Genomic DNA, 15353 nt, shown 5'->3' with positions numbered 1-15353 from the left:
CAGAGAGAGAGAGAGATCATCTCTCTTATGTCTCTTTTTATTTATAAAGGCACTAATCCCATTCATGAGGGTTCCACCCTCTTGACCTAATTACCTCCCAAAGACCCTACCTCCAAATACTGTCACATTGGAGATGAGGATTTCAACATATAAATTTTGGGAGAATGCAAACATTCAGTCCATGGCAATAGAGAATAAAACTACGAGTGTATATCTAGAAAGATCTTGGATGTTACAAAACATCATTTCTGATAGTTGAGTGAATTATGGGTAGACACACCCAGGCATCCTCCCCAGGTGGAAGAAAAGGGCGTGCTTCTCTGAAATCTGGTTAAATTCTCCACAGACAGGTTTTATTTTAAGAAACTAATAAAAGTAATATGATTCTACCTTTCAGAGCTGTTTATTACTTGGATTTTCAGTTTGGGTGATTGCACTCTAGTAAATTAGCTGACTGAGAGTCCAAAGATTATATCTGCATCCAGACAGTCCATTCATCATGCTTAGCATTTGGACTTTAACACAGCTTTCCCACGTATTTGCCAAAATGCCACCGAAGTATTCACAGAAAGCTCCCTGTTTTGATCTACCTAATGCCTTAAATATTATCTATCAGTGGCTCTAGGTTTAGGTTTATTGAAATATCTGAAAGCTTCATATAACCACTTTCTTAGTTCATAAATACTTATTGATTTTAATTTTGCACCAAAAAGGGAATGGACTTCAGTAGTTCAATATGTACTTACTCAAGAAAGCAATGCAAAGTGGTGGTATTATCAAGGTATAATCATGTAGGAATGAAAAAAACCTTTAAATATTACCCAATATTTAGTTGTATGGCCAATACAAAGTTCAAATTATATGTGTAACCCACATCTTCACACTCTCCATATCATTTTGCAAATAGGCAAGTTATTCAGTCAGATTATCCAATTTTGGAAAAGCATAATTTAAATTTTAATTGATGAAACTACCAAAATGTGATAACTGAGATCCCCCCAAAAATCCAATTACATAAAATTCAGGTTTGCATGATTGGAAGGTGAATAAAACTCCAGGCCAAAAGAGCACAGCTAATTGTCTGGGAGGTCCAGATGGGGATGTGGGATCCAAGTCTACCCCAAAGCCATCTGCGGTGTGCCACCACCTGCTGACCTAGTCCTTTTTGACCACCTGGTCCCTAGATGTGCTGTGTCTCACTGGGCAGTAAGTAATTCCTGTAATTCTAGGCAATTGGTGCTCTTTCAGTCTCACATATCCAGAAGTATTGGGCCTGAATAAAATGGCTATAGAGACCCACCCTCTGTCTCCCTAGGTGTGGACACAGGGCTGCCTACCCTTTCTGTACCAATTTGTCTTTAATTATATCTCAATAAAACTGGAATAAAATCGAAGAAATTTAAAAATAAATAAAATAAAATATGAGATTAAGATTGTCAAATGCTATTTTTCCAAAAGTAATTTTAACTTTGGATTTTCTTTTTTGCTTTCTATTCTTTGCGGGGATGCTTGGACATAATGAATTGGTCTCAGGAGTTTCCTCCATGGACAGTTCTTGGTCTCCACCTGCTGTGGCCTCTACCTCCCTATCAGAAACTCGACCTTTTTTTACTGCATCGAGCATCTTTTCTCAGACTGATCGAAGCGCCACAGACATAATTTCCCTTGACCAGACAGTACTAATCCCACGGCTCACCATCCCCACTGATGATTATTCTGCCATCAGCCAATCGGCTCAGGAAAGTTCACGTTTACCTGCATCTTCAGAAGACAGCAGGTTGAGTATCAGCAGTCAAGATACAGTCGGAGACTTAGACGGGACGGATCTCGCCAGTACTCACGCATCCTCTGAGGTACTGGGATTCAGTGGGTATGTTTCCACCCTGGATCATTTCTTGGAGAACATCACTCCTGGCCCAGCTTTGCAGTACATCACCACCAGCGCCATGACCGTCGCCACCAGGGGCCGAGAGCTGGTGGTGTTCTTCAGTCTGCGTGTGGCCAACATGCCCTTCTCCACGGACCTGTTCAACAAGAGCTCGCTGGAGTACCAAGCTCTGGAGCAGCGATTCACACAGCTGGTGAGTGGACACCACATACAGCTATCTGTGTGGCTCCTTTCTTTTTTTTTTTTTTTTGCTATTATTTTATAATATAATCCCTGGCTGTCTTGAGCAACGCTAGGTGGAAGAGACAAGCCTCTGAGATAGCTGTTGCCGATGGCATTCAGCTAGAGCGTTGAGATGGATTCAGATCCAATGGGCCACTGCCGCCCAGCGTCCTGGGAACAAACTTATTTTTAAGACCTTTTCATTATAGTTCCTCCCGATTTAGTTTTCCCAGGAATAATACATAGCCACTCACGGACTGAACTTGGAATTTATAAACAATATGAGCGGACTTTCCCTAAGTTATAATGCCACATGCTGTTTTCCAGCCATCTGAATAAAGGGTTCAAGGCTAGAAAAGTCCAGCACAAGTGAGGCCGAGAGTTCAGATGTAAGAATTCTTTTTTTTTTAGTTCCCCTTAAATTCTCATAAAACTAAAAAAAAAAAAAAAAACTGACTAAATGGCTTAGCATCCCAAGCCCTAACACAGAAAGTGAGAAGACAATCATGGTGGCATATAACCCTGATTTATGAAACACCCCCCAAACTCACATGTACTAGAAATACATACACAGTGAAAACTGCTGAACTATGAACCTCTACACAGTCACGGCTAATGAAATTCAAGTACACAATGCATAGCACAAAGATTACAGAATTTTTGAAAATAAGAGGGAAAATATTTGTAAGCTACATATAAGTTAAATCATTAGCAAATTAAAACCACATAAACACCAATGCTTCAGGTGAACTTTAAAGTAAGACTTTGTGCTATTCCCCCCTCCCCCAAATGAGGTGAGTAGATATTGGGACAATCTCAAGGAACAGAGTCCCAGGGCACCAAACCCAGGTGTATTAACTAGGGTACATGCTGGGCTGCCATAAAGAAAAGATCAAGAATACAGTAACTTAAATAGAGTACAAGCGTATTTCTCTTTCACTGGGTGGGTGCGACAGCTCTGCTCTATGACGTCATTCAGGGACTCACAATCCCTTCATCTTATAACTCTGCCAACCCCAAGGGTGTTTCCTCACTCATGCAGCCAAAGCTGGGTCACCAGTACATCCCTGTTTCCACTGTGAGAAGGGGAAAGAGAGGAAGCCCAGGGCAAGCAATTTCCTAAGCAAGTGATGCCAAAGTTGCCCACATCTCTTACACTCATATTCCATTGGTGGGAACTGGTCACGTGACCACAGCTTGCTGCAAGGGAGGCTGGGAAATGTGGTCTCTAGCTGGGCAGCCTCTTTCCCGTGAAGAAGAGGAGAATGATTTGGGAGAAGGGAGCAGCTAGTTGTCTGCACACTAGCTGAGGACAGGGAATTCCCACCAGGGGCCAAAGCAATGTTAAGACATAGAGAATGAGCCTAGTCAAAGTAGGTGGGAGAAAACAGGAGAGAGCGGTTCCACACTTTGTATAAAATTTCATTTTATTTTCACAATGACCTTGTGCGGGGGGGGCGGTTACTGGAAGTGGTACCAACATGGGGGTCTGGGTCAGTGTCAAAATTCTGGTGGGGTGGGGACAGGGGCAAAGGAAAAGCAGGTCTGGGCCAAGCCTGGGAGATTGTAGTTTGCATCTGTGCCCTCTCTGGGTTCGTGGGTGTTGGTTCATGAAGGAGAGGGCTCACTTTCAAGGCCGGAAACAAAGTAGACATCGCTGAGTTTCAGACATTTCTGAAAAGTGATCTCAAAGATGGTCGTGGGGACCTCCCTGGTGGCCCAGTGGTTAAGACTGTGCGCTTCCACTTCAGGGGGGCACAGGTTCCCTGGTCGGGGAACTAAGATCCCACATGCCATGCAGCGCAGCCAAAAAAAAAAAAAGGATGGCTGTGGCTTACAAGAGACAGGTGTGGGTACGTAAAGCACAATCCTCTGGGGCATCATTTTGAGATTATTAAATTATAACTTGGGAAAGGTCCTTAGGGAACAACTGTTCTTCTCCCTCACAATTCAGGTGAGAGCACTGAGGTACTACAGTAGTTAAGTGGCTTGATGAGGTCACACCGCTGGCTAGCAACAGTCACAGGACTGACACCTAGTCTTCTGAGAGCCAAGTTCTCTGCTGTTTCCACTTCACCACATTTGTGTTGATATGAAGCGTCCTGCACAGACAGACGAGCTGATGTTTCAGCTGTTTATTTCAATATGTCATTTCAAATTGGTTGCTTCCAAATGGATGTCCTATTGACCAGGCATAGGTCAGTCTGCTCCTGGGCTCAGTTTGGAACACGTTTTTATTTACTTAGATTTTTTTTTTAATAACTGAACCTGGCATCCCTTCTTGGCTGATAGCATTGACCTGGATTTTTTTGTCAATCCTCTGTTCTCACAATTCATCATGAAGAAAATCACTGCCCATCCATCTCAGTACTCAGGAAAGTGGAAATATGGGACATAATCACTGCAAATAGATCATTAAATAGTGGTGTTCTGGTCTCATGTTCAATCCAAACACAAACATAAAAAAAGAACTGAGGGCTTCCCTGGTGGCGCAGTGGTTGAGAGTCCGCTGCCGATGCAGGGGACGCGGGTTCGTGCCCCGGTCCGGAAGGATCCCACATGCCGCGGAGCGGCTGGGCCCGTGAGCCATGGCCGCTGAGCCTGCGCGTCCGGAGCCTGTGCTGTGCAACGGGAGAGGCCCCAGCAGTGAGAGGCCCGCGTACCGCAAAAAAAAAAAAAAAAAAAAATCAGTGTCAAAAAAGGAACTGAAATTTATGCCTCAGATAATAAAATGTGAGTACAAATGGAATGAGCAGCATCTGAGCGCTTAGAACACCGTTAAGAGTAAACCCTCTTTTATTTTTGCAGCTGGTTCCATATCTACGATCCAATCTCACAGGTTTTAAGCAACTTGAAATACTTAACTTCAGAAATGGGAGTGTGATCGTGAATAGCAAAATGAAGTTTGCTAAATCAGTGCCATATAACCTCACCAAGGCTGTGCGAGGGGTCTTGGAGGAATTTCGTTCTGCGGCCGCACAGCAGCTTGATCTGGAAATAGATAGCTACTCTCTCGATGTCGAACCAGGTAAAAGAATCCAACCCAGAAAACTGTGGGGGTGTTTTGGTTTTGTTTGCTTAAGCATGCAGTTCAACGTTGAGGCCACAAGAATCAGTTTAAAACTGCACTTGACAGAATAACTTTTCAGAAGCTATGAATCAACGTAGTAGAAAGGTAGGGTCCTAAGACATGCAGGTTAAAGTTTTCCTACATCAAAAGAGCAAAGAGCAAGTATACCTCTTGCTTCACAATCTGGGCTCTATAGTTTCCCCACAGAACAAAACTTTGCTGTGCTTAAGAGATTTTTTTTTAACATAACCCACAGCCAAGCTAATTTATATCTTGCCGGAGGTCAAAAGCACTTTCTCAGTGAACTGCAACCACCTAAGAAACCTTCCAGTCCTCTTCGTACATAGCACAATTCGGGATGAAACTGAGACAGTTTCCCGAGGAAAGAAAAATAATCATTAGGCCGAAACTCAAACTTGGAAGAAAGCCACTTCACCATCACCCAAGAGGAAAATCATGTCCCTTCCCATTTGTATACCCTAGATCAGCTTCCACTTGTGCAGGTTAAAACAAAGCAGTTAGATATGAAAAAAAACTTAAAGATACAGGGGCTGAGCCCGAAGCTACAAAATAGAAAGCAAACATTTGTTCTGATAATAAAGCATAGTGTATGTACCAATATAACCAGCTATGCACAAATTGGGAACTGTTTCCACCATTAGCTTCAAAATTCTGTTTTCTAACCAACTGAAGAAAAAATTTTAATTCTCTGCATGGCAAGGGGGCAAGGCTCCAAATCTACTGGAAAAGCGACCTTCGGGTCATGTTCAGAACAAACTTCCTAATTGGCTGTGAATTAGTGAGGTGGATAGTTAACATCCTCCCTGGCTTCCTGGGGACTAACAATGAAGGCATAGGGAAAGGCCTCAGGCAAAATGCAAACAAAAAGGCTCAGTTGGGAGACACTTCTCTTTGATGGAGCAGAGCCTTGAGCAACTTTAAGAAAATTGCCTCCTACCTCAGTAAACAGGATTATTAAAAAGACAGCCTGAAGGCACTGAGCCCGGGAGTGCTTACCTTTGAACACAAGCAGCTAAGCAAGCCCTCCCGACCCCTAAGAAATCAAAGACCTCCTAAATGCTAGTAAGGTACCGCCTCTTCCCCTGAAAACTACCAGGGGATCCCTGCCAGTTAAGATCAGAAGACCAATTCTTTTCAGTCAATTGAAAACAGGAACATATATAGGGAGAACTTAGCATAAGAGAGACAAGGGCCCGACTCCCTCCCTTTTTTCCTCCCCAGGGAGCTGGGGCGCCTCTTAGATAGAGGGCAGGAAGCTGGTAATGTATTTGCCAGGGATGTGTAAGGGACCCTGGGGACGCTGGAAGGAAGCACAGCAGAAAACCATGACCTTGGAGGGCTATGGTCCTGAACATGAATCCTGTGTTCTAATGATGCCAAAAACTCTGCCTCTGTGCACCAGTGTGGAATCGAATCTCAGAGACAGGGCTTTGGGTGAAGTAGAAAAGAATAGTTTTATTGCTTTGCCAGGCAAAGGGGGACACAGCAGGCTCATGCCTCTCAAAACTGTGTGGCCCAACCTGGTTGGGGGGGGTGGATTTGGCGAGGAGTTTTATAGCACTGGTTCAAGGGCAGGGTCGCTGATAAGGATAGGGGTGTGTACAGGGCCTGCATTCCTTTAATCTGGCCTCAGGTGGTCTCTTGATGAGTTTCTCAAGGTTATCAACTATGATCTTTCCCAGAAGGAAGAATGCTAACGTCTTCCATTTGTTGGGGGTTTCAGTTCTGCAGAAGAGCTGAAAGATATTGTTATGTGTATCCCTTGAGGCAGAACCAGGACCTGCCCCAAGGCTGCACTATTGTTTCTTGACTATTCCTCCCTTATCCCACCATCCCCTCACTTCCCTGATTAGTGTCTGTTTGAACCTGCCCTTTGGAACTCAGGGAAGGTCATGGAGGCTGGAGTGTATTCCCTACAAACAAGAGAGAGGGGCACAGAAAGGCTTCCGTGCCCAAGAGCCTTACAGGGTCCTGTTCAGTTTCACTAACCGCAGGACTCCATCTCCACAACTGGAAAATGGAGGTAGTAAGAGCTGTGAGGATTAACCAACACTTAGCATAACATTCAACACACTGTAGTTGACTAATAAAAATTAGTGATTAATATTGTAACATCGTCATTAGCAGCTTGACTAATAATCTGTGATCTGAGGAGGGTACCAGTGGGAACAATGACAGTACCATGACAAGGTATTTGTGTGGAGGTTCAACTGAAATTATTTCACTAATTTCTCACAACCAGTTTGGCTATGTAGCTTTTCCTCTAAGAAGCCAATAGCAATAGAAATGAGATGGTGCTGGGCTTCCCTGGTGGCGCAGTGGTTGAGAGTCCGCCTGCCGATGCAGGGGACGCGGGTTCGTGCCCCGGTCCGGGAAGATCCCACATGCCGCGGAGCGGCTGGGCCCGTGAGCCATGGCCGCTGAGCCTGTGCGTCTGGAGCCTGTGCTCCGCAACGGGAGAGGCCACAACAGTGAGAGGCCCGCGTACTGCAAAAAAAAAAAAAAAAAAAAAAGAAATGAGATGGTGCTAACGTGGGTTCCAGTCCCTACTGGAGCCAAATTTACACTGATTAATGGTAGAGCAAGAGGAGGGGCCAGAGAGCGCTGGGCCACCTGGGACATTACCTTACTCTACTTATTTCTTGATACTTGGAGAATTCAGAAAAATCTGAATTTTTAATACATTGGAACTCATAGAATTATTGAATGACTGGATGGATGGATGGATGGATAGATGGACGAGGTCTGCCAAGAATGGCTGTCATGAGCCAGCCAGGACATAGTAATGCCTAAACGAAAGGGTTGGAGGACAGCAGAATTAGAAAGCCAAATATGGATTTTATAAAAGTTAAAAATAAATAGCAAAGAACTTTATGGATTCCTCTATATAAATCAAAACAGATAAATCTAATATCCAAAAGCGCTCCTAGTTATAGTGAGAAGCCACTGTGCCATCTTCCAACGGACAGGGAGCTGGAGGAGGCGGGAGGAGGCGGGGCTTCCTCCCTCGCCACTGGTTTAGTTACTTCACAAAAGGCAAAGGGAAGATTCACCCATGTAGCCAGCAAGGAGCTGATGATGGATTGAACCTTACCGCCTTCTACACGGGTAAACCCTAAAGAGTCGGCATTCACCCACCACGGTGACAACCAGCCAGCATATGCAAGTCCCTGCCCAAAGGAACTTGCCCCGTGGCCAAGGGTGGCCACCTTACAACGATGCTGGAATCAAAGCTATGCCTTTTCCCTTCAAAGACCTTCTAATGAGCACTTTCTGATATGCTACTCTTAGTTGCAAATTTCTGTGAGTGTGGGCATCACCAGGGAGGGATCCCATAAAGAAGAAAGCACTGAGTTTTCCTTTAAATCCCATTTCATTGAAGCCTGAGGCCTGAATAGTACGGAGAAAATATGGGGATCGAGATGAATGTAGAGAATTCTGGTCTCCCTGGCTGATCTCAGGCAGTGAGGAGGCCTGTGGTTGGTGGTGGTGTGAGGGCTGGGCTGCTGCAGCCGCCATGAAGACAACCAGCGTCGTTAAAGAAACAGTGACTCAGTGACATTTGTTAAAGATGCCAAGGGAGACTTTATTCCGGGGGCCCATCTCTACGGATGTAGGGACCACGGCAATGGAGTCTCACGGTGCAGGAGAGAGATTGGACTCAGCTTTGGGCACAGCACACGCAAGTGGGAATTTATAGCCAAGGAGCAGAATGGGTCAGTGGATGGAATATTACTAAGAAGGAACATCAGGGGTGAGAGGGGATTCTGGCTAAAATGACCTAAAAGGATTCTTGCAGAAGCAAGGCCAGGTGATCAGACAGCACCTGGGAGAGAGCAGAGAAACCTGATGATCAGATATATGGAGGATGGGAGGTTCTGGCCAAACCTACTTAACAGCTTTCGTGCTAAAATTGGACAGTGAAGAGACAAACACAGAAGCCCAAGAGTTGAGGCCGAGTTGGAAATTTTAGGGGAGCCTGAGTTAGGGTCTGGTCAAGGAGAAAAGCTTTGTCAGCACTAGAGCTGGAGAGGCAGGACACCAGCCACAAAAGTTTTGGTGGCAGTGGCCCGAGCTACCTTTGGAGGGTGGTGGCTGCCGAAGAGAGGGAAGTAGCCACCCAAGACAGAGAGGTACTCGGGGACCCACCCAGACGCAGACCCACGAATGCTCCCACTTTCGTTCTCCCACTTTTCACAGCCCTTCCCTGTTCACAGCCTGCTACAACCATTGCTTCTGCACAGAGTTCATTAATTTCTTACTTCTATGAATCTGCACATCTTATAAAGCTTCTTGAAACGTAAAATGCCGATCATAAAAAAAACCACCTGTATACTTAGAGTATAGTAAAGTGTTTCTAGCCTCAGTTCTCCTGTACAATTTTAGTTTGGGGAAATATGTACAAAATTAGTATTTTGATTATAGAAGAAATGGGTGTCTGGATTTTAAAACAAATTAAGGGAAAATATGCATATGATTTTCAGTAGTTTTCTTCTTATTCCTTTGATCTAGAAGACGACAGCTACTTTGCTTCTAGTTTTTCAGCATGAGTGGCTGGTCCAGATTTTCTCCTCATGGTGGTGTATTTAAGTGTAAGCTGTCATGGTGATCGACAGGCAAGCTGATTAAAACATCCTCCTAGTACATCCAACCAGTGTACCCAACTGCTCACGCTGCCTCTCAGGTCCCTGGACCCCAAGCACTTCAGTTTCCTAGAGAACAAGGACTCAAATCCCAACACACGCGGCCTCTGGCTCTGTTGCCGGAATGGTCTTTCCTAGTGTCTAAGGCTCGGCAGATGCTCAGCAGTGCCCATCCCCCAGCATGTAGTAAGAGAGGTCACAGGGTCAGGGCACCGACCATCAAAATCCCAGATAACACCCGAAGGCCATTTTAGCCAATACAAGAAGCCTCGCTGATTCGGGTTTGTTCATGTAAGTATTTGCTTGAACTTACTGGAGAAAACTCTCCTTGAAAGAGGATCAGAGAGGGAAATACTGTACATCCGGAATAAATACCTAGCTTGTCTACGGGAGAGAAGCCCAAGAATCTTTCCTTGGAAAATGGGGAATGTGTCCTATCATTTCAACCTTTTCCCAACCAGGATGGCCAAATACAGCGACACTAAGTTACGGGGTGTCTTACCTCTTTGCACTTTTCTTACCACTTTCTTGGAAGAAACAGACTAAAACTAGGGCTACACAGCACTGGAGGGTCTCCCGCCTCAGGTGCACTGTCCCCCAGCCCGGGAGCCGCCAGCCTGCCTCCTCCAAACCCCGAAATGTGAAAAGCATGAATGTCATACGAATAGATAGTGAGCATATGCCACAGTCTTATTTGACTCATTAATAAGGAAATTGTTAGATGACAAATCTGGTTTAAAGAGGATATGGAAACAGGGATCTTATATAAACAGAGAACAAAAGCAAATGATGAAATCTAAATACAAAACAGAAAATACAATCATTGTATCTTATCCACTTTCTCTATGATAGCTTCTATAGAGTTGTAAAATGCCATAATCAATAGTAAATGGTAGGTCAAACCAAGTTACCTCCTTCTAGGAGTCAGCAAAGTGTTTCTTAAAAGGCCAGACAGTGAATATTTTAGGCCTTACGAGACAAAAGGCAAAATTGAGGATATTATGTTGGTGCATATATAACCACTTGAAAATGTAAAAATCCAGCTGGCCGGCTGTAAAAATGCAGGCAGATAGCCGGGTTGGCCCACAATGATCCCTGTTTACCAGGCAACTTGTCATCCAGTTTTCTCCTTATTTCCAAATGTTGGGGGACTTTTCTTAAACCATCAAAGGTTTCCCAGCCTCTTGCTCTCTCCAGCCCTTCTCTTGCTGTTACAGAAAAGTCAGACAAGTAAATGACAATGCAAAAACGATGTGGGACTCTGTTCATTCATCCCTTCAGGAAGCACTTAGGGACCGTCTGCCTAGAGCCAGGCGCTATTCTAGACACCGGACCCAAAGGTGGATGGAGCCCATCTCTGCCCCAAGGAGCAAAAGGTCTAACAAGAGAGACAGAAGTATGTACCAAAAAAGTCAGAGACTCTCTAAACACTATAGTCAGGATATGAACAGAAATGTTAGGAAGCACAGAGCAGGGAGCAATTCACTCTCCCCAGGTGAGAGAATGTCACCGCGGCCTTCCTAGACAGACAGCCATAGGGGCTGGGCCTTGTAGAATGGTGGTGGGCCCAGGCAAGGGAGGGTAAGGAGGGGCTATTCCAGAAAGGGCAGGAGGAAAACGCAGGCATTTCTGGGAGTGGTGGGGTACTTCTTCCACTGTGAGAGCAGCTTTGGGTACTAAGCAAGGAGTAAAGATGCTCAGAATGGAGGGACGGGAAAGCCAGGCTGAGGCAGTGTTACCCGAACACTGGGTTCCCCTCTTGATGGGTGTCGAACCAAAAGACACAAGCAGGCCAAAGAGCTGGAGTAGGAAGGATTTATTACTTGCAGTAGGTAAGGAGAACCCCAGGGGTCTTTCCCAAAGCAGGGTCTCCCTGAACAGCAAAATTGGGGAAGTTTTAAGTTAAGGGCACATGCATATTCATGAAGGGACTTGGGTGGTGGACAGAGTCCAAGCTTTAGTTGATGGGCACACAAGGGTCAGAAAAGGTCAACGTTATCCTCCCTTAGGTTCCAGTTGATCTGGTGGTTGAGGCTTCTGGCAAATCTTTACCACTGAAGCAGAACTGGGAGTCTTTACAACAATGTTATCTTTGCTGCTGTTACTTCCCTTGCCTGATAACAGTCCCTTGTTCCTGCATTCTTTTGTTCCCTTAAGATCGTTAATTACTGAGACCTGTTCAAGGGCAAGCATTGTGGCCAGGCTTAGATCACAAAATGGCTGAGGCCAAAAATGGCTTCTCTTATGTCAAGAAAACCATGCCTGGTTCTCTTTCTCCAGGGACCCCCATCCTACCTGTTCACTCACGTAAAGCCGCTTAATTAACTGTTGCTCATTTAAAGCCAGGTTGTCTAAGAGCCCCTGTTCAATCTATTTGCTTCTGCTTTAGGGTCCTACTTTTCTTTCTTCCTTTTTTTTTCTTTTTCATGACTTATGATTTTTTTAAGTTAAACTTTAATAAAATTTTATAAAACTCACAAAGTCTTCAGACTAAGTACTTAAAGCATCCCCAAGATTGTAAAATAAAAACAGAGTTTATCATTCATAAAATACTGAAAGTTTAGAAAATACTTAGTAAAAATATATACATAGTTACAAAGGGCACATGAATTAAGTCATTTTAAAAGGTTTAAGGGCAAAAATTAATAAAATATCTTCAGGATATAAAAATACTCCAAAAAATATTTTTGGGGAAACCAGTTTTATGGAAATGGATATTAGGTGAATTGACTTCTAGCCTATGAAGTAGGTGTCTGGAGGCCCGGAGAAAGGCCAGTGCTGAAAGGATGCATTTGGGTGAGTAAACAGGAGATGGAAGTCATTTAAGTTGACAGTTCAGAGGTCATTAGAACCCTTTGCAGAAGCAATCTAGTAGAATAGCAAGAGCAAGGCCACATTTCCATGAGTTTGGGATGATACTGAAAATGAGAACGTCAACATGCCCTGTCCACCTCCTGTCTTACAACTTGGAGCAAGGCACCAACCCTCCCACAGAGCCTGGGAGGGAGGAGGTGCTACCTTCCCCAATGATTACATTTTAAAGACGTGTCTCCCAGGTCCTGGAGAAATTTGGAAGTCAGGAGTCATAATTCTGGCAAGAAGCTCTAAAGAGATTTACATCTCAAAGGGGCAGAGGAAGAATTTACACGTTTTCTAAACTGGCTGCTCTTGATGCTGAAAACTCAGCCTCTGTGCACCGGTGCCGAATCAAATCTCCGAGACAGAGTTCTGGGTGAAGAAGAAAAGAATAGCTTTATTGCTTCGCCAGGAAAAGGGGGTCACAGTGGGTTCATGCCCCTCAAAACTGTGTCCCAACCCGCGAGGATTTGGTGAGGAGTTTTATTAGCAATAGTTCAAGGGCAGGGTTGCTGATAAGATTAGGGTGTGTTCAGGGCCTGCATTCCTTTAATCTGGTCTCATGTAGTCACGGTCTCTCACTGTTGTGGCCTCCAGACGCGCAGGTTCAGCGGCATATGGCTCACGGGCCCAACCGCTCTTCCCGGACTGGACAGCGAGTCGAACCCGTGTCCCCTGCATTGGCAGGTAGACGCTCAACCACTGCGCCACCAGGGAGGCCACCGTGTGGCCTCTTGATAAGCTTCTCTTGTTCCTTTAATCTGGCCTCAGGTGGCCTTCTCTGGAATGAAGAATGCTAACATCTTCCATTTGCTGGGGGTTTAAGTTCTGTGAAGATCTCAAAGATATTGTCATGTGTATCCCTTGAGGGGGAACCAGGACCCTGCCCCAAGGCTGTGCTATTGTTTCTTGACAGCTCCTCCCCTGTCTCTGCATTCCCTCCCTTCCCTGACTAGCAACTGTTCCACTCTACCCTTTGGAGCTCAGGGAAGGTCATGGAGGCTAGAGTCTCACCTACAAGAAATGGGGGACACAGAAATATTTCCATGCCCAGGAGCCACAAGGGTCCCACTCAGTTTCACTCTAAGGAAAGGGAGGTTGAAGAAAGAAGCCAGTGTAAAGTTTAGTTGGGCTGAGGGGACTGTTAAAGCCCACTTGGTCAGAGGATGTAGCATTTCTTTTCTTTGCCCCAGTTTTATTATATTTTATAGGCAATGCCCGGGCAGACCAATTATTTAGTTCCATTTGCAAAATTTGAAACAAAACCCAATCAAGTACTTTTCTTTTCTTTTGGCCTAATGTCAGGGTGGAAGAGTGGTTTATGGTAGCAATGCCGGGAGGGGGGGTTATTATTCCTTTACTACTTTGGGACTAAAGAGAAGAAAGAAGATAGAATCTGAAAACCCTCGTGAGATTTCCAGGTGAATTTCACCCCCACATTCAGATCAGCATCGAGCCGTCTGGCTGTGTCCTCTAAAGGAGGGTCAGCACTTTGTCAGGCCAGATGGCATCTGCAGAGGCACAGACAGGTAGGAGAAGCCACACACGCTGTTGGTACTGTGTGCGGTTTGCCTTTCACCTTTTGAAACTCCCTGAATAAATGCATCTCTGATATAAAAAGTATAAACCAACGTTAGAACTATCTGATTTATCAACCAAAAAACAATAAATCACGGCTTGCTCAGTATTCTACCGGCACCCGTAGCAACTAGAGGTGTCTTTCATTTAAGCTGCTGTGAAAATTCTTCAGAAGCATGTAGAGCTTTTATGCCAGTTAGGTGTGCAGGTTGAAGATTTCAAACATGCAAAACTACATATAACTTATTCTGACTTATTCTCTCCTTGAATTCCTAAAATTCCTCCTCAGAAACAGGCAGACTCAAGGCTGGTAAATGGTAAACATTGAAATTAACTACAGTCTGGCATCCTAGATGCTTCCAGCCAGAATGTGGATCAACAAACTCATTTTCTCTGGAAAGTGCATAATTTGTAAGATTCGCACTTAGTCACCAGCTCTGAGAAGATGGTAGATGTCACTCATCACAATAATGACAATAAAAATGATAATAGCTACTGTTGATTGACACTATTTTTTAATTTTAATAAGAAACTACACAAAGGTATTATTTTCCCCCTATTACACAGTTGGAGAAACTGTTTCCTAAAATTGTAAGTAACTTACCTTTTACTGGTCACAGAGTCACCAAGGGCTGGAGCTGGAATTCAAAGGCAGCTTTGTGTGTTTCCTTCAACTCTACCTACTGCCTCCTTATAAAAAGGAGTCTTATCAGCCCTCCTACTGGGTATACAGAGGCTGTTTAATCTACTTAGAAAAAGTGACAACACACTTCAGTCTAATTAATCCTAGATGAACTGTTAGGTTCTACATTTCACCAAGTGAAATTTCCTACAATATTTTGTCATATTCTAGAATGCCAAAAAAACAAAAACTCGTTCTCTCAGAAACAAAAGTCCCAAACTTGCAAATGTCGCCTTTCCATGTACTGGTGATTGGCTCTGCTAGGAGTGCCCCTTCCGAGCTGGGGCAGCCACACGAATCCTGTCTCCAGGAGACTCTCCCCAGCTCCCCCATCCCGTCTCCTAGGTCTCTGGCCAGTCTCCTAGGGTTACACTGCTGCTGCCCCGTGCCTCC

At 44.6% G+C, this 15353-nt stretch overlaps 1 protein-coding gene across 1 annotated transcript in view; it reads left to right on the top strand.

Moving 5' to 3' along the window:
* Window positions 1–15353, top strand: part of IMPG1 (interphotoreceptor matrix proteoglycan 1) — an 82092-nt gene that overhangs the window by 51647 nt on the left and 15092 nt on the right. The window contains exons 13-14 of the mRNA XM_029224240.1: window positions 1553–2081; window positions 4919–5138. Of these exons, the coding sequence (XP_029080073.1) occupies window positions 1553–2081; window positions 4919–5138 (749 nt within the window). The remainder of the gene's footprint in view (window positions 1–1552; window positions 2082–4918; window positions 5139–15353) is intronic.

The sequence above is a fragment of the Monodon monoceros genome, unplaced genomic scaffold (assembly GCF_005190385.1).
Source record: "Monodon monoceros isolate NGI ecotype Baffin Bay Population unplaced genomic scaffold, NGI_Narwhal_1 Super_Scaffold_15, whole genome shotgun sequence".
NCBI classification, from domain to species: Eukaryota; Metazoa; Chordata; class Mammalia; order Artiodactyla; family Monodontidae; genus Monodon; species Monodon monoceros.
Note: the sequence above shows the minus strand (reverse complement) of the source record. Positions and strands in the feature narration are given on the sequence as shown.